Source organism: Cercospora kikuchii (assembly GCF_019650295.1).
Source record: "Cercospora kikuchii DNA, contig_00001, whole genome shotgun sequence".
Classification (NCBI taxonomy): domain Eukaryota; kingdom Fungi; phylum Ascomycota; class Dothideomycetes; order Mycosphaerellales; family Mycosphaerellaceae; genus Cercospora; species Cercospora kikuchii.
Genome location: NW_025408582.1, coordinates 886,986 through 904,231, shown reverse-complemented (window position 1 = coordinate 904,231; position 17,246 = coordinate 886,986). Strand labels below are relative to the sequence as shown.

The following is a 17,246-nucleotide window of genomic DNA, read 5'->3' as shown; positions in this document are numbered from 1 at the left end:
GGTATTTGGCTGCCTGGAGCATTGCGGCACAGAAGCTGCAGGGCAACAGCTAAAGGCTTGGCTGAATTGTGTTGTAGAGTACAGCCTCATCGAAGCATATTTGGATCCATACCAGGCATAGATCGGTGTGCGACATGATACCACTATATCCTGATCAGTACTGAAAGACAGCTTCCACAGCCTTGAGACATCTTATGAGAAACCAACCTTCCCGTCGATCCGATGATACTCGCACAGCGTCACATTAGGAACCACGACGCCGTCCCAGCCACCACTGACCTCCATGTTAGCGAAGATCTCAGCGCGACCGTTCTTGGTGTCGACAGTCGTCGTGAAGTCTATCGCTCTCAGTCTGTATCCAGGATTTGCTGCGGTGCGGGCTTTGACCGCCTGAACGAATTCATCGCAGGTAAGTGTCTTCGAGGCGAGCCCTGCAGTCACTTCGGCAATCCAGTATGAGGCTTTGCGTCGGTATAATGGCCCGTCTCGTCCGAAGTTGCGTTTGTTCACGGCTTCAACATCGTCGTAGATGCTCTGTTCGAGCTGTTTCGCGATATCTGCTTCAGACAACGAATCATTTGGGGATGATATGCCGGAGTCGCATGACGCGTTCGAGTCGCTTGGACTTGGCAACATGTAGACGGCTGAGCCATTGTTAGCGGTGCTCTGAAATGCTGTGCGACGAGTCAATGGCGAATAATCACCTTGCTGCTTGCTGCCAGACTGATGTAAGCGAAGGAAGGTTTGACTTTCGCATCCTACCGAGGCTGATTATCCGAAGGCCAGTACGGCATCAGGTGCCGAATGAAGTTGCTGGCAGAAGGTCTTGGGAGAGTCTTGTGTCTTGTATGAGGCCAAGTTGCAGACAGACATAGATTGGGCGACATCAGGCGGCCTAGTTAGTCGGCCTCCACATTTGAATGGTGAGGCGCATGGCGAGGCAAGCCACTGAAAGTCTGAGTCTCTTGGGCGGCGAGCTGAGCTGATTTGGGGAGAAGGGTGGCAGCTGCCAGATCAAGCTGTTCTTGCCGCGACTTTGGCCAACGAAGCTTCCATCGATCGATCTTCCTCAAGCACTCCAACTGCATCCTTTCCGCCAACATAAAACTTGATATGTATGCACGTCTGCGTATTGGCGGCCGCTAGCAGCACTTCAGTTGTTAGGTAAGTATGGCCGTTCGATCTCTTTTTGATCCTTGATGCTTCTCCTACGAGCACGATGGAAGACACTTCGTTCTGTACGCCACCAGCAGGCAGTGATATCCTGTCCGCAAACACAGTTGATCCATTCATGCTGTCCCTCATCACTTCAGATGATTGTATGCAACCGGAGACGACGCCGGAAATCTACAGTCAAGCCCTGCGCTTGCTGTTGGATCTCCGGCAACAAGTGCAGCAGACCATGGACGACGCCCTCGTCAGTGGTTACATCAGCATTGACGCTGCCGCCACATTGAATCACGAGATTGCAGGACATTTTACGACGGCCATACGCAAGACTACACTTACAACGACGCTTGTTTCAACAGAGATCAACTCACAGCCCGTCAATTTTCATGGCGCGTGGGCCACGGCCAACTTCGCCGCACCAATGGAGCCGCAATCGCTTGGAGGCGCAGATATAGTAGGTGCAGTGGCTTCAACACCAGCGCCGCTTGCTAGCATTCCTTCGAGCAATATTTGCAGGGCCGATGTTCTCCCTGCAAAAAGCTCTGCCACGAACAGCGTCACCAGAGTCACGGGAACGCGGCTCTCCACGACAACTTCAACGCGGAGGAAGCGGATGCCCAAAATCCAGGGTGCATATCCCTGCACGTCCTGCAACAGGGTGTACGATCGCTTTGGGGACTTGACCAAACATGCCGCCGTTCACGAACCTGGGAAGCGGACAAGCTATCGATGTCATCTCTGTGGTAAAGGCTTTGCCTACCCTAAAGACCTCCGACGACATTCCTCACGACCCAATTCTGCATGCCAGACGCTCCCTTCGACGCCGAGCACCTTATCTCCGACAGAGGTCGCGAATCTCACCATGGTGGACCACGGCTACTTTCCACCTGTTGAAGAATATCAAGCGAGGACTTCGAAGCCAAGATGCGCGCCAGTTCCCTTGCTGCCTACGCCAGGAACGCACGATAGCGACTTACCCATCTTTGGAACTGATACCCTGGCGACTATACCAGACATGAGCGAGCCGATGCCTCTGCAGACATGTTCATGTCCAATCTCAGATGCGTGCATACTGGAAACACTGGCACTGCTGCAGGGCTCGCTCAGCCTACTGCGCCAAACGTGCATGTTACAAGATTTCGTGGACGCGAGACTATCAGCACTTGTTGCCGAGCCATGTCAACTCAAGACATGCATCACCGACCTTTTGCCAGACCTCGACAATTTCGAAACCCCAAAAACTGGATCCGAGACTTCTGTGCTCTTGAGACGCGACTCGTTCCTCCCGACGCCGGAAAATTCGGACATCTGCTCTTTTGTTAGACAGCGCCTCAACGACTTGCCACTGGATCCCGTCGACGCCTTTGCGCCTATCCAGCACTGCCTACACGCACTTCTCACAATGTTTGGATTTGAGAGCGTGAAATTCCGCGCTCATTTGCGACACCTCAAGGCGACAAAAGAAGACGACGAAATCGACCTCATGTGCCAGGCATATGATCACTTGGCACGTTCGACTCTCAAAGTCTACAGCTCGCAGCTTGACGAGAAAGTCGACACTCTTCAGTCGGCAATCGAGGGCGTTGCAGCGCAGATCAATATGGGAAATGAGATCAAAAGTGCTTCCACTGGCGAGATTGTGGAGTTTGTGGCGGCTGAGAAGCGCTTTTCGTTCTCGACCGCAAAGTTGATATCTATCCCGGGGAACGATGCTTGCGCATGAGCATACTTCATTCAAAGTCTGGTATGCGAGACTTTGATGGCGCGACCCACTTGGTCTCACGAACATATCTCCTTACCATGAAGCACTTTCTTCATGCGATGACGCAAAAGACCACGGCTGCGATTTAATGGCAATGTCGGCTACGAGAAAGGCAAGTCTTACAGCACTTCGCAGCCGGCCAGCCATGTTTCATATCAGCTGGGGCCATAAATCTATTGCGCATTCGACGCCGGACATCGAAGAGACACGTCGTCCTCCGCCTGGCGAGGACCACTAATGACGCTTTGACAATCGAGGTATGTACGAGGCAGGGGCCTCTGTAAGGGTGCGCCTACGCAGTCGGTTATGGTCTGCCCCCATGGCAAGTCGAGGCTGCTCCGCCGTTATTATGTTCATACCCTGCCGTTCCAGAGCCACGCCACTTGTGCTCATCCAACATGATGTTCGAGCAGGGGCTCGCTCAAAGTTCAGTGTTGGAATGTACAGTACTCCGGGCCCAGACGACTCGGATCATGTAGAGATAGATAGACTGTGCCGATTTCCGCAAGGGCTGTCATACCAAGGCTCAAAAGGAGATCTGCACTGGCGTTTCTGGCTCCTTGCGAGCTTATTCCCTGGCATTGGCTCCGGCTTGGGGGGTTGGATTAGTGAGCGTACGGTACAAGAACACATTCAGGATCGCCATGAAGCACTATTGATGAGTTGGATTCATACAGTCCGGAGTCCCTCGCTAGCCACTATTGCTCTATGTGAAAGGACTTGGTATGCGACAGTAGTGTGGACCAAGGTCCTATGTGGCTTATCGACCTCGCAGCCAATACCACGTCTTGTTATCCTCCACGCATGTCTCTGAATGTAACCCTTCCGCAGACGCGATCAGGGTTTGTCTTTTCGAGCGTGTCTTCGATGCTTTCTTCCTCCTAGTGATATCGCTTGCTCAGCACGCATCGCTCCTGTCCTCTTCGGGTTGCCCCAGCGTGTTCTCGCGGCGAGACATGATCATCGTGATTCATACGGCATCCATCTTCGCACCTCAATCTCCACCTCGCCCTCTTCCTCTCGGCCCACCACGACCGCGCCCTCGCCCGCGATCACCGCGACCTCCACCCTGTCCTCCCCTCTGTCCACCTCCTCTCCCGCCGCGCTGTGACTGCTGATTCGCCTGCTGGTCCTTGACCAAATCTACCACCTCATCCGGCACGCGCAGGTATTTGATCTGCGCAACATGTCATCAGCAATTTGTTCTAAACACTAAACCTCAAGCATGGACTGTTGTTTCTCTGACGCACATTATTCCCGCGCACATAACACTCGGGTAACCGAAAGAATTTATCTCCGTCTGGACTCGTTTGCACAACCTCTTTCAGTGTGATGTTCATGTATGTGTCGCAGCTGACGAGGTGGCCGTTTAGTGTTTCGCCGGTTTTGAGCTCGACGAGCATTGGGTGGCCTTGCGCCGCGGTGAGGAGGCCGAGGGGGAGCTGGGGGTTGTAGAAGTTAGTGCCTGCTTTGTGAGCTGCAGTTCGAGGTTGTGAGGGATCATGGGCTTACCATTTTGGTGGTTGTTGTCGGGGAGTTTGTTGGAGACAGCGCGATGTTGTCACCAGTGCTGAAGATGTGGTTGCTTGAGGTTTGAATCGGATAAGTGGTAGCCGGGTGGTCGGATAAGTCGAAGCATTCGGATAAGTTAAGCGAGTGTCAAAAGTCAGAGTGCATCTGGCCTCAGGCCTCAGCCTCGTCCCAGTGCAATCATGTCTACAGTCTCTACAGCAATCCGGACAGTCCATCGTATGGTGTGACCTATCAATGGCACTCATGGCACTCCAGAATGCGGCGACCCGATGCGGGATCGCTGCCAGGAGGATGACCAGCGCAAAACGAAAAACGCCTTGACCCATTGCTCACCGGACTGCGCCTCCTCAGGCAGCAGGATTACAATCACGCGAACAGCTGTTCAAGTTCTTCTGTGCTCCACCGACACCACCTGGTCGTTTTAGCCATTTGGATCACTCGCTCGGCCGCCAGGCACTTCATCGTTTGTACACACGACTCCAAGGTGGGAATGTGAGGGCAACCACCGAGCATCAGCGGCAGCGATGCGCTCGGTCTGGTTCTTCCTTGTTCAGCTTGCGGCGGCGCTACCGATTCAGCCGCACAGTATGCCCATAGTATCACGAACCATTCGCGACGTGGAGATACTCGAGTCTGGTGAGTCTGCCTAGTCCTTTCAATGCGCTAAGGCACACACTCATGAACCATTGCGCCTACAGATTTAGAAAATGCCTCGACGAGGTTCGCCTTCACTCCAGGCTACAAGGATGCGCAAGTTCAGCTTACGACGTCTCCCTTGGTAGGTGCTGCACACTCGCGTCACAAGGACTTCCTTGATCCAATGCTCCGTCCAGACCAGTTTCATTTCTGACTCCGCTCCTCTCCTCGGGACTAACGCTCGCTTCAGGTCGTCGAGCTCAATGTCCACCGCGCCACCGACCTCCTCGCCACCAACATCACCATCAATGACCAGCAACTGGACGTGAAATGGAACACGGCCGTAGCTGACGGGACTTTCTTCGCGACCGTGTCTTCACCCTCGACTCAGATCCTGACCATTCCGGATGAGCGTGGAAGTCCCCACTTCGTTGACGTATCGTTGTCTGGTTATATTCCAGTAGACGACACCCAACGACCACTTCGCGAGCCAGCAGACACACAGCATCTCAGCCTGCTTGTACTGTCCGTGAATGAGTTCGCTACGTCACACTTTGAGCTGGACATCGTTTCGCAACCGACTGCTTCCGAACGGCGACTGCGGAAGCTCTACCGGGTGACTGACATGCAATCAGCTGTGTCAGAACGCAAGGCCCAACTCCTGTCGGCGGACACAGTCCTCGATGCAAACCCATTTGCGGACCAGCATGGGCAGGAGCATGTAGACGAGCTCGATATCGAGGCTGAAATCGAGTCTCTTCTCCAGCTCGAAGCACAAGCCAGCGCACTTTCAACCCAGATTGCTGCCAAGAAGCACGGAATCTCAAAGTGTCTCAAGGATCACCGACAGAATGTTCCACTGGGGCAGCTACTTCACGAGTGTGATGGCGTTGTCTGTGCGGCGAAGGTCATTGCACAACGCATCTGTGACAAGATGGGAGTAGAGACGGCTTCAAACTTCGACTACGTGCAGGTGCAAGATCCGAGCGCACAGCCACTCATCCAACTCGATGAAGAGAATCGGGAAGAATCCGCAGAGATGGCCACCTCCAAACCTATGAGTGTCAAGTCTGCAGCTCTGGCTGCAACCGGGCACATTAACCTGCACTCAAGCGGTGCAGCCGTTCGACAATCCATGGAGATTATCTACCCTCAAAGCATGCTCTATCGCGTTCTTGGCGTGATCGCTTGTGCATGCGGCTTGACAGCGCTCTACAGTTTCATTCGACGGAAGTGTATGTCTGCCCGGCGAAAGGTTGACCAGCTGGCCGAGCGGGAGGAGAGACGCAACGCGAGAGCATATCGACGTGCTGCTCGCCGCGCTGACATACGCAAGAGGTGGGAGGCATTTCTTCGCAGCGTCAATTGCTTCAGCATGCAGAATGAAGAGCCCAGGATGGAAGGTTACGAGGAGAAGCGGGCACTGATCCTCCAGGACGCTTTCCTGGAACAAGACATCGAGGCAGCCGAAAAGGGCGAGGTCATGGAAGCCGAAATCCGCGAGCTGAGACACGCTCATGATATCGTCTCCAGCCTCGTGCGCGTGGACGAACACAGATACGACCTGGCGGCGATCCACGGCCCACCGCGACCGCGAGTACCACGTCCGGCACGGAGGTCAAGAGCCAGCACAACGACTTTACCTTCGTATCACTCCGAGGTCCTTCCCGATTACAGCTCACGGATATCTGCTGTGTCGACGACCATTCCCAGTAGTGGCAACAGCCTGGATGGCACGATAGACTTCTCCACAACAGCCAGCTCTGGAGATGGTGAGGAGGTTTTCACAGCCACTGAAGCTGCTAGCACTCCACGATCATCCAGTGTGGATGGAAGCACAGGCACTCGGCGCTCGCGCATGACCGAGTTCAGCTCGATTATCGAGATTTCGCCGCGTGCTAGCGAGGAGACGCTTCGGACCTGTCAGCGCTCTTCAATGGCTTGGAGCCGGCGGTCTTGGGATACTAATGACCTTTGAACGTTTTGATGTCTTCTTTTGAGCGAATTTCTAATGTTGTTATCGTAAGTGATGAAATTCACGGAAAGCGGATCACCGCATGGCTGACGCCATTTTCATTGTTGCATTCGTGGCGCTATTTGACATGGGCTTGGGAATGAGGATCTCGCAAAGCGCACGCGATCGTGTAGACAGTACTAGAAGCCAGAGGCAATTACATCTCAGCCGCCACACGGCGTGTTCCGGTTCATGTTCGTTCAGCTCGTCTGCTGGGGGTGCTGCACGACATGCTGCATGCATGTCAGCGGCAGCCGGCGAATCGCACTGTCGACATGCAAGCGTTCTGGATTGGCAAGAAGGCTTCTACCCTATGCCAACGAACGACGGAACGCCGTCCTCGCTGGATCAGACTCATCCAGTTCCGCTCAAAAGTCTGTAGAACACTGACATTGGCGAAACGTCGCATGGCGATATGGGTGGCATACTATCTGTCAACTGCAGCCCACGGAGAAAGCTCGCAAGGCTGCTTATCAAGTGGCACTGCAGCTACTCTCAGCTCCTGCTATGCTATGCATCGCGAAGAGCATCCAGAGCTGTGCAGATATGCACTTGTGCTCATACCTCATGCTCCCCCAAGCTATGAAAGCGCCATGGCGCAAGCAGCGAATGCGTGGTATCGTCCTTGCCTTGCGCGCAAAGCACTGACACTATGAGCATCAAGCCCGCATTTTCTACAGCGCAATCGCAAGCAAAGATGTTCACCTCATCGAACACACAACACTCATTGCAGCACGCAACGCCACCAACCTACTGGGCGCTTCGAGACCTTCATCAGATCGTGCATGTCAAGCCGATTATGTCTGAACGCCATCCATATCAGGAAACAGCTATACAACGGATGCAATCCGAAGAAGCACTGCGCAAGGTGTATGAGCAACAACTTCTGCTATACCTCAATTCTTGTTATGACGATCTTGAGGATGTTCAGGACGCCTCGGATGACGGAGAGAAGTGATTGACATCCATGATCTGCAGTAAGGCGAATGCGAATAAGATCTCCGTTGAATGCCGAATGCTGAAACGACACAGTTTGCAGGGTCCGCGAGTTGGGCAATAATACGCAGATCATGCTCTACAGTGAAGCGGTTCCTAATGCTGATGTCTAGAAGTGCACAACTTCTGAGGGCAACATTGAAAGGTATTGCGAACGGACGGCGGGCGTACATGCAGCCCATGACACTCACAGAAAGAATTCGCATCATCATGCAATTGTTTACAATGGCAGTGTACGCTTTACTTTGGTCTTTGCGCAGGCATCCTGGCTATATGCGATTCTCACCTCTAGCGCGAAAGTTGCTTGGCATCTGTCAGCTTTGCCTTCGGAGACATTTCACAACACCTTCTCGAGACCTCGCTTGCAATGATAGAGTGCTCTGCGCCGGGATGAGGCTGGTAATGCAATATATGTCGAAGTCAAAAGGTGCCTTTCTCTCGCACCGACGGTGCTGGGCAACCGCCCAGGTACGTCACGATCTGCATGTCCACGACTCATGTCTACCGACCTCACCTGCAAACCGACTCGCCCGCTACGAACATCCTGCCTCATCTGAGAGCTTGCGATTGCAATTGCGACGATCGAGCGCGGCAGAACTTGTTTCAGCCTTTGAGACGGCGTCATATGGCCTGCTTCCAGAAGCATTGGGTTGCGGAGCGTGACGCCGGTGACGATGCTCTGCATTCTGTATGGCTGTTTGCCTGACACGATACAGTTCTTCTCGGAGTATTCCCTTGCCATGCCCGTGATACATTTGCGACCGCACAGCCACTTTGAACGGAATAGTTTCACCTTTTCACCCGTACACTAATTTTCATCTCTCAGACATCTACCAAACAGAAAGCGCTGGTCGCTCTTGATTTGTTAGACAAACTTCATCAGTATGCGTTTATTTGACAATTCTGCGATACGGATAGATCTGTTCCCAGGAAGGAAAGAGAAGAAAGATGGAAAGAACAAAAATGCGAACAAGACGAATGAGCCTCGGACTACGGGCTCCCGTGGGACTAAACTTGAGAAGGATGGGCCAAATTCGACAGTAAAGGCTGCGAAAAGCATGCAGAATATGGAGCGAAAGACCCCGCGACGGCCTGATACTTCACGGGCATACAACAGCGATGATGCGGAGAGGTCGGGCAATGATTATTCTAAAGGATCCACTAGCTATACTTATCAACGGCCTTCGATGGATCGTGCAGACCACCATGTGAATGCTAGTGGTTTTGAGCCGAAAAAATCATCCTCCTGGCAGCGCAACGACACTGCAACTTCAAGTCGAAATGGAGCGAACGGCAGCTCCACAGTGGATCAGAGCGCGAATGTGACCGCACAACAAAACCAAACTGGCCAACGACAGATCAATAGCGGACCGGAAAATTCGAGGCGTGATCAACGACGATCCCGAGCAGATATTCAGGACGAGTTCGAAGCGCAGCAAAGCCTCCGCACGAACATCCCGTTGGGCGCTCCTCACTCGACCGGGCATGCTCTGAAACAAAAGCGAAGCAAAGCAGACATGATCAGAGCAACCGAGAACATGGCAAGGACACTCTCCAGAAGTCCACATCGAAGTCCTGCGAATCGAAGGCAACGCGACCTCGCTGATGATTCTCGACCCGGAACATCATCCAGCAATGGCAGTTTCCAGCCCACGCAGTTCGCACGCAGTAACAGCAGTCGAGCAAACAATGGCATTGGAAGGTCGACTTCTCGTGAAACTGGTCCTGCTCATTCTCATAGCCGACAACGGTCTGCTGATACGAATGGACAGAACGCATACCGTCCACAGACCGCAGATAGCTCGAGGTCGAACAACAGTACCGATAAGTCTCCTCAATATGATGGGCTCAGTCCCACCAAGGTCTCGGGCGTGGCGAAGAAGCAAGGCAGTGCCTTCAATTCCACAATCAGGACATCGCCGCCCTTGCCTATGGAGCCGAATAAGACTACATGGTCACCAACCTCCAGTGTTGCGAGGAACAAGAGTAGTGAGCGGCAGAATAAGGGAGGTCAGAAGGATACTTCGACTGCGAGTGCTGGTACGCAAGCTACGCATGGCGATCAGCCTGTTACCAACAACAACAACAACAACAACAACAACAACAACAACAACAACAACAACAGCAACAATGCAGTTCGAAGCAACGCACAAGAGCAGGGGTCGTCCCACAATGCCAGCAAGAATTCTGATAACCGTCGATTCAGCGTGGCACCCAATGACAACGGCAACAACTCCAACTCGACAACTCGCCCATACATGAATTTCTCACGGCCCAGTAATGGCGATCTGAAATCTGAAAATGCCAATAACAGCAATACTGGCCCTGTAAAAGTGAACACCACCGCTTCTACAGCTGCAGGTCAAGGGAGAACTGAGCCAACGCCTCCCGCAACCAAAGCTGTCGACTTCGCTACCAGAGACCAGCCCAGCAAACCGCAACAGTCGAACAACAACAAAACAACAAATGCCTCCAACTCGAAGCCTAAGAAGAACAACTACGTCGATGCAGGTAACAGCACCACATCCCCATGGCAAAGCAAATTCAGCGGAGGCAAAGACCCCAGGAAAGTCCCAAACCACATCGTCGGACAACAAGTCAACAAGAAATCTTCCTCTTCTTCCACCAAACCAAACAGATTCAGCAACACGAACTCCATCGTGAATAATCTCAACAACAGCAGCCACCCCGCCGCAACCCAAAAGAACAAGCCTGTTCCTCAACCACTGTCCCTCGGCAAGACCGAGAGTTCCGGTAAACGCGCAAAAGTCGTCACAATTGATAATAATGGCGGAGACAACACTGTAGTCCCGACACCGGCTAGTAGTCGCTTCTCAGTGGATCCGCAGTCTGCGGGACGGCATGATGCGAAGGTCGTGGCGATTAACAATGGTGGCGGAAACATCGATCGTACATCGCCGAGAGAAAATTATACTGCTTCTTCGCAAGGCCAGTCCAATGGATGGGATGTACGCCAGATGAGGAAGGATAGCGGACAGAGTGATAGTATGGATTTTGGAGGGAAGAGTACTTATTCGAGTAATAAGACGCAGAACGGATTTGAGAGGGATGTGGTGAGTACGAGAGGGAAGGATAGAATCATCGAGTGGAATTGCGGCTGACACACTTCGCAGGGAGGAAGCATCAATAACGGAGCTTGGAATGCGGCGCAGACTGTGGGAGGACTTTAGAGGTCAGAGGATGTTGTTTATGTGTGAATGGAGTTGAGACTGTCGTTACTGGAATGGGTGTTGCGGCGAGGAGGCATGCGAGAAAGATTGATTGTGGTATGCGTTGAGAGTACGATTCTCATGAATGTATTTAAGATACAATCTTTTGCCGGTATGTATTGAGTCCGCTTGATACGAACTGCTATTCTCGTGTGCAGACTGCAGTCATTGACAAGTGCCCATGTCGCAAGTGTATGCTCTTGCTGCACTGCGATGGATGTAGTCCCGAGACGTGGGATTTTGGTTCATCGACATTCAGATATACGAGCGTGAATGGTCGGCTTGAGCGCTTCAAAGCTTGGAGGTCCTTCTTTCGTGCTGGGTCGAATCGTGCCTTTCACTGACAAATCTGATGCTGTTTCTGCTCGTCAATCGGTTTTGCAAGATAGCTCTGTTCAGGTTGTGGGTGATGTCGGGTTTGTTCATGTCTTGGCTGGACATCTCTACTACAAACACCAAGGAGATCAGCCATTAGCAACTGCTGCCTATTGTACTCCACCCTGCATGTGAGTAGTGACGACTGTACTCCGAACGCCGCTCAATTATGTAACAAATGTTGGCTGTCGGTGTGACCTTGCGATTCCGACAATGGTGGAGTTGCGGGTTAGCAGCGGCGTTGGCAGCTAGCAGGGAAGCTGAGACCCTCGATCATCTCGGCCACGTTTCTGCCGATGCAGCGTGACGAAGGCGATTGCTAAGTGAAGACTCGGCTACGTCGCGTGCCCACGGCCTCGTGGAGCAGTGCGGAGAGGGAAGAGACAGTGTGGAGAGCGCGCGGGTTGGCGTGACATTGACTTATGCGGTGTTTGAGGGACTGGGAAGGCAACAAAGAGATTTGAAGGGAATTTGATGAGACGCGCGGTGCAGAGGATTCTCAACTCCGCCGCATAGGGACGGATTGGGATAGGGGCGCGGTGGATCTTCACGCCAGCAGCCTCCAAGCAGCAGCGGCAGCGGATTGGCAGCAGAGATGGGCGCATAGAGTTCTGCCATTTCTGAGAGGCTTCATTATTATTCCCATCACCTGCACCAGTCTCCTGTATACGTACTCTCGCTCTTTCAGCCATCATCGTGGAACACAGTCAGCAGCGCGATCCTATAGCCGTCCACCTGCACGCGCGCACCAGCATCCAGCGCGCGGAAACGAGTCTCGTGCTCCCCCAAAGCGTGACATCCGGCCGGCGAAGCAGACTAGCGGCAACCTTTCGCTTGAACACCATACGACACCTTGCAGCTCCGCTGGCAAGCAAGTCAAAGCAGCACACGCCTACATTCCGGGACCTTGCATTTCCTACTCCCCTATCGCACCCAACCGATAGTCGGTCTGGAGGGCTGCCGAACAGCCTCTATCTTCGAAAATTCCTCTCAACGCTCAGAACTCTGTTCGCAGTAGCAGCACACACCACCACCAACCCACCATCCCGCTGCACACCTTCTCCTCCTCCTCTGGCCGGCGACAGAGCAGGGATTCCTACAGCTACGACGAAGACGACGACGACGACGAGAAGGCGGATCGTCAACGCCTGACCCGCCGATCTGACGACCTCGACGATTCCTTCGATTCCGATCACGACTCCGATTTCTCGCTCTGGAGCGACACAGGAGACCTCGTCGACCAGCTCGCGGACGAGGAAGACCCTCTTGCAGCTCGTCTCCAAGAGAGCTTGAGCCCCAACAACAACAGCAATAGCAGTCCCCGCCGGACTCGAAAACACAAATCCTCCACCAAACACGTCCGCTACGCTTCCTCTCCCCACGACGAAAAACACCGTCGCTCCCGCCATCCTGGCTCCTCCGTCCCAAAACGAATAGAGGACATCGTAGTCCCCTCTCCACCACGCCGACCCGCGAATTGGGGCGTCCGCCTTCTAGCCCGCATCATGGCTCCCACCGATGGTCCTGCCAGAATGCATGGCCTGCATGGCAAAAAGCTCATCTACTTCCTCTCCATCTTCGTCTCACTGGGCGTGTTCCTCTTCGGTTATGACCAAGGTGTCATGTCTGGTATCATCACAGGTCCATATTTCAAGGATTACTTCCACCAGCCTAGTCCTGCAGAGATTGGAACTATGGTTGCAATCCTCGAGGTCGGAGCGTTTATTTCTTCGTTACTAGTCGGAAGAGTTGGAGATATGTTGGGGAGAAAAAAGACAATTTTATACGGAGCTCTGGTCTTCGTCGTAGGAGGTGGAATTCAAACATTTGCTACTGGCATGCCCATGATGATGTTGGGGAGATTTATTGCTGGTCTGGGCGTGGGTGCTCTGAGCACCATTGTGCCTGTATACCAGAGTGAGATCAGTCCGCCGCACAATCGAGGCAAATTGGCGTGCATTGAATTCTCGGGCAATATTTTTGGGTACATGTGCAGCGTGTGGGTGGACTACTTCTGCAGTTACATCGAATCGCACTGGGCGTGGAGGTTGCCGTTGTTGTTGCAGGTGGTGATGGGTGCGTTGCTGGCTGTGGGGAGTTTCTTGATTGTGGAGTCGCCGAGGTGGCTGCTGGACAATGACCATGATGAGGAGGGAATTGTGGTGATTGCAAACCTTTACGGGAAAGGCGATATCCACAATTCGAAGGCCAGGGATGAGTACCGAGAAATCAAGATGAATGTCTTGCTGCAACGGCAAGAAGGAGAACGGTCGTACGCGGATATGTTCAAGCGGTACTACAAGCGGGTCTTCATTGCCATGTCTGCGCAGGCACTGGCCCAGCTGAATGGCATCAATGTCATTTCCTACTACGCTCCGCTCGTGTTTGAGCAAGCTGGTTGGGTTGGCAGAGATGCGATTCTCATGACTGGAATTAACGGCTTGACCTACCTGGCTTCGACAATTCCTCCCTGGTACGTGGTCGACCGCCTGGGACGAAGATTTATTCTCTTATCTGGAGCCGTGGCCATGGTGATATCTCTCTCGGCCATATCTTACTTCATCTACATCGACATTCATCTGACACCGACGATGGTTGTCATTTTCGTCATGATTTACAACGCCGCTTTTGGATATTCCTGGGGACCGATTCCGTGGCTGTACCCTCCAGAGATTTTGCCATTGAGCATCCGTGCCAAGGGGGCTTCGCTATCGACTGCAACGAACTGGGCTTTCAACTGGCTTGTGGGAGAGATGACGCCGATACTGCAGCAGGCTATCAAGTGGAGGCTATATTTGGTTCATGCTTTCTTCTGCGCTGTCAGTTTTGTTGTTGGTAAGTACTACACAGCCTTCTTCGTCATATTTTCTTGACTAACACATCGACAGTCTGGTTCATCTACCCCGAGACAGCGAACGTGCGACTCGAAGACATGAACTCCATTTTCGGAGACGCATCGACAATGGCTCCTACTCCGGAGACTCTGGCGCAGGCCGAATCGATCTTTAGTGGCAATCGTTCTCCTGTGTCTTTCCGCCTCGGTGATCAAGAGGGCGAACAGATTCCGGACATGGATCTGCAACCGCCGGAAGTCGATGTCAAGGATGGCAAGCCTGTGCTCCATGATGGCCGTTCCGGCGAAGGCATCGCTGGATGGATCACCAATGTTGCTGATAGGATCAAGCGGGGCGGCGACGATGGGAGTGGCGGCGGTAGCGGCCGATACAAGAGAGTTGGACAGGATGACGAGCAATAACAACATACCAAGTTACTGCTCGATATGTATGTATGTGTGTGCAGAGTGTGTTGTAAGCGTTCTGGCGAAGACGATAGAGACATCAGAGCATATATGGTTGCATGGATCGCAGCCGGCATTGCTGCATTAGACGTGTGGATGGAGAGTACAAAGCAAATGCATACATTGCATACTTTTTCGCAAACAGGAGTAATCCAGGAAAAGGCTGCTGAGTGAGCACAACCAGTTGGCTGGCTTCGATCCTAGCAGAGTTCGGACCTGCGACACGATCACATAGATTCGCTGTTAATCATATGAGACCTCAGTTCGACTTCGTCCGAAGTGCTGTATCGCGCGTATTGATATATTTCGACGTCGCGCACTCGTTGTCAGATCTAAATCTGGGCTTCTATCAACGCAATGCCAAGAGCCGGCGTTAGCGACCCTGCAGGTGCTGCGTGGCGGCGCTTCACTGCGGCCATGCCGGGACGGCTGTGTTCGTGTCTTCCTCCGCTCACTACATCTTGTCGCTTCTGCGCGTTCTGATGTGCTGCTAGCCACCATCCCCGGAGCCAGAATGTCGCAGACCGAAGTCGTGCACAACGACCCCGACGCGAGCAGCTCGCGCGGGAGCACCGAGGAGAAGAAGAGCGAGACCAAGAGCAGGAGGCCGCCGAGTGAGTTGCCAGACACGCCGGATTGCGCGGATACCACTGCGCTGTATACCGGACGACACTGACAGCAATGCGACAGACAACGCCTTTCGCCAGCAGCGATTAAAGGCGTGGCAGCCTATTCTCACCCCGAAAACCGTCCTCCCGCTCTTCTTCGCTGTCGGTATCATCTTCGCGCCGATCGGCGGCCTCCTCCTCTGGGCCAGCGCGTCGGTGCAAGAGCTCATCATCGACTACTCCGACTGCACGCGCGACGCGCCCTTATGTCCTAACTACGCAAACATCCCCGGCGACAAAATCACCTCGCATTTCAAAAACTCCACCGACCCCGCGAACGAGCCGCAATGGTGTATTGAGCGCGAGGTACAAGTCGGGTTCCCACTTAACATCTCCATCCCGACCAAAGGCCACAACGTCTCTACCACGCAATGCCATCTGCTGTTCTACATTCCCGACCGACTCTCCGGACCCGTGTTGCTATACTACCAGCTCACCAACTTCTACCAAAACCACAGAAGATATGTGCAGTCATTCGATCAGGACCAGTTGAAGGGTAACTTTAGGAGTAACAGCTCTATCGGAGGCAGCGATTGCGATCCGTTGAAGACGGGAAGAATCAATGGGACTGTTGGGGAAGAGAAAGCGTACTATCCTTGCGGATTGATTGCGAACTCAATATTCAATGACACATTTGCGAATCCTGTGCTGCTGAATGCGGCTGGGTCAGAGGTGGGAAATGTTACCTACAACATGACGAACCAGGGCATTGCGTGGTCGTCTGATCGGGAGTTGTATGGCAACGCACCATATAATGTTGTGGACGTCATACCACCTCCGAATTGGCAGGTGGCATATCCTGAAGGCTACAATGAGCAGTACCCGATCCCCAACCTCAAGGAGTGGGAGGAATTCCAGGTCTGGATGCGTACAGCTGGTCTACCGACTTTCAGCAAATTGGCACTGCGCAATGATGTTGAGGCAATGGAGATTGGGCGATATGAGATGATCATCAATGACTGTAAGTGAGATGGGATGGCGAGTCCCGAGACATACCACCGGAGCCGTGCACTAACACAAATCATCGCAGACTTCCCAGTGCGGGTCTACGATGGCACCAAGTCAATTCTCATCTCAACGAGGACTGTTATGGGCGGCCGCAACCCCTTCCTCGGCATTGCATACATCGTTGTTGGCGGTCTTTGCATTGTGCTTGGCGGAGTGTTCACTGTCACACAATTGATCAGGCCCAGGTGAGTCGAAATGCGACGTGATTCGAGAAACGAATGGAAACGGCTGACGGATATCGACAATGCAGGAAACTTGGTGACCACAGCTACCTGACGTGGAACACCGACCAACCCTCAACGGCAACTACTACCGGGCGAGCACCTAGAACTAACGAGGCAGCATAGAATGAAGAAACGACTATTGTTCATTGTTTTTCAAAGCACGCGAATTTGATACAGGGCGTTTGTGGTGTTCTGCGGCGCGGCATCGGGACTGTACACGGATATCTGGATATTCGATCACCGGTGAGACCGAAGCATCACGGAGGGAGAATGTATGTTTGCCTGATACCAATCGATTCAGTTTGAATTTGCTTACTTGTGCGCATGCGCCT

The 17,246-nt window shown here is 53.1% G+C and overlaps 7 protein-coding genes across 7 annotated transcripts; 6 read left to right on the top strand and 1 right to left on the bottom strand.

The window, feature by feature from the left end:
• Nucleotides 1–86: 86 nt before the first annotated feature.
• On the bottom strand, nucleotides 87–636 carry CKM354_000028100 (uncharacterized protein; the record flags this gene model as incomplete). Its single annotated transcript, XM_044795366.1, has 2 exons — nucleotides 87–143; nucleotides 208–636. 2 exons carry the CDS (start codon nucleotides 634–636, stop codon nucleotides 87–89), a joined length of 486 nt encoding a protein of 161 aa, XP_044651301.1.
• A 583-nt stretch (nucleotides 637–1,219) lies between these two features.
• CKM354_000028000 (uncharacterized protein) lies at nucleotides 1,220–2,893 on the top strand (the record flags this gene model as incomplete). The annotated part of the gene is made up of 1 exon (XM_044795365.1): nucleotides 1,220–2,893. One exon carries the CDS (start codon nucleotides 1,220–1,222, stop codon nucleotides 2,891–2,893), a length of 1,674 nt encoding a protein of 557 aa, XP_044651300.1.
• A 2,096-nt stretch (nucleotides 2,894–4,989) lies between these two features.
• On the top strand, nucleotides 4,990–7,079 carry CKM354_000027900 (uncharacterized protein; the record flags this gene model as incomplete). Its single annotated transcript, XM_044795364.1, has 3 exons — nucleotides 4,990–5,101; nucleotides 5,164–5,243; nucleotides 5,352–7,079. 3 exons carry the CDS (start codon nucleotides 4,990–4,992, stop codon nucleotides 7,077–7,079), a joined length of 1,920 nt encoding a protein of 639 aa, XP_044651299.1.
• A 688-nt stretch (nucleotides 7,080–7,767) lies between these two features.
• Nucleotides 7,768–8,073, top strand: CKM354_000027800 (uncharacterized protein; the record flags this gene model as incomplete). The annotated part of the gene is made up of 1 exon (XM_044795363.1): nucleotides 7,768–8,073. One exon carries the CDS (start codon nucleotides 7,768–7,770, stop codon nucleotides 8,071–8,073), a length of 306 nt encoding a protein of 101 aa, XP_044651298.1.
• Nucleotides 8,074–8,995: 922 nt separating this feature from the next.
• CKM354_000027700 (uncharacterized protein) lies at nucleotides 8,996–11,302 on the top strand (the record flags this gene model as incomplete). The annotated part of the gene is made up of 2 exons (XM_044795362.1): nucleotides 8,996–11,185; nucleotides 11,246–11,302. The coding sequence occupies 2 exons, from the start codon at nucleotides 8,996–8,998 to the stop codon at nucleotides 11,300–11,302; spliced, it is 2,247 nt and encodes a 748-aa protein (XP_044651297.1).
• A 1,919-nt stretch (nucleotides 11,303–13,221) lies between these two features.
• CKM354_000027600 (uncharacterized protein) lies at nucleotides 13,222–14,972 on the top strand (the record flags this gene model as incomplete). The annotated part of the gene is made up of 2 exons (XM_044795361.1): nucleotides 13,222–14,551; nucleotides 14,605–14,972. The coding sequence occupies 2 exons, from the start codon at nucleotides 13,222–13,224 to the stop codon at nucleotides 14,970–14,972; spliced, it is 1,698 nt and encodes a 565-aa protein (XP_044651296.1).
• Nucleotides 14,973–15,528: 556 nt separating this feature from the next.
• CKM354_000027500 (uncharacterized protein) lies at nucleotides 15,529–17,037 on the top strand (the record flags this gene model as incomplete). The annotated part of the gene is made up of 4 exons (XM_044795360.1): nucleotides 15,529–15,628; nucleotides 15,705–16,643; nucleotides 16,713–16,875; nucleotides 16,941–17,037. 4 exons carry the CDS (start codon nucleotides 15,529–15,531, stop codon nucleotides 17,035–17,037), a joined length of 1,299 nt encoding a protein of 432 aa, XP_044651295.1.
• Nucleotides 17,038–17,246: the final 209 nt, after the last annotated feature.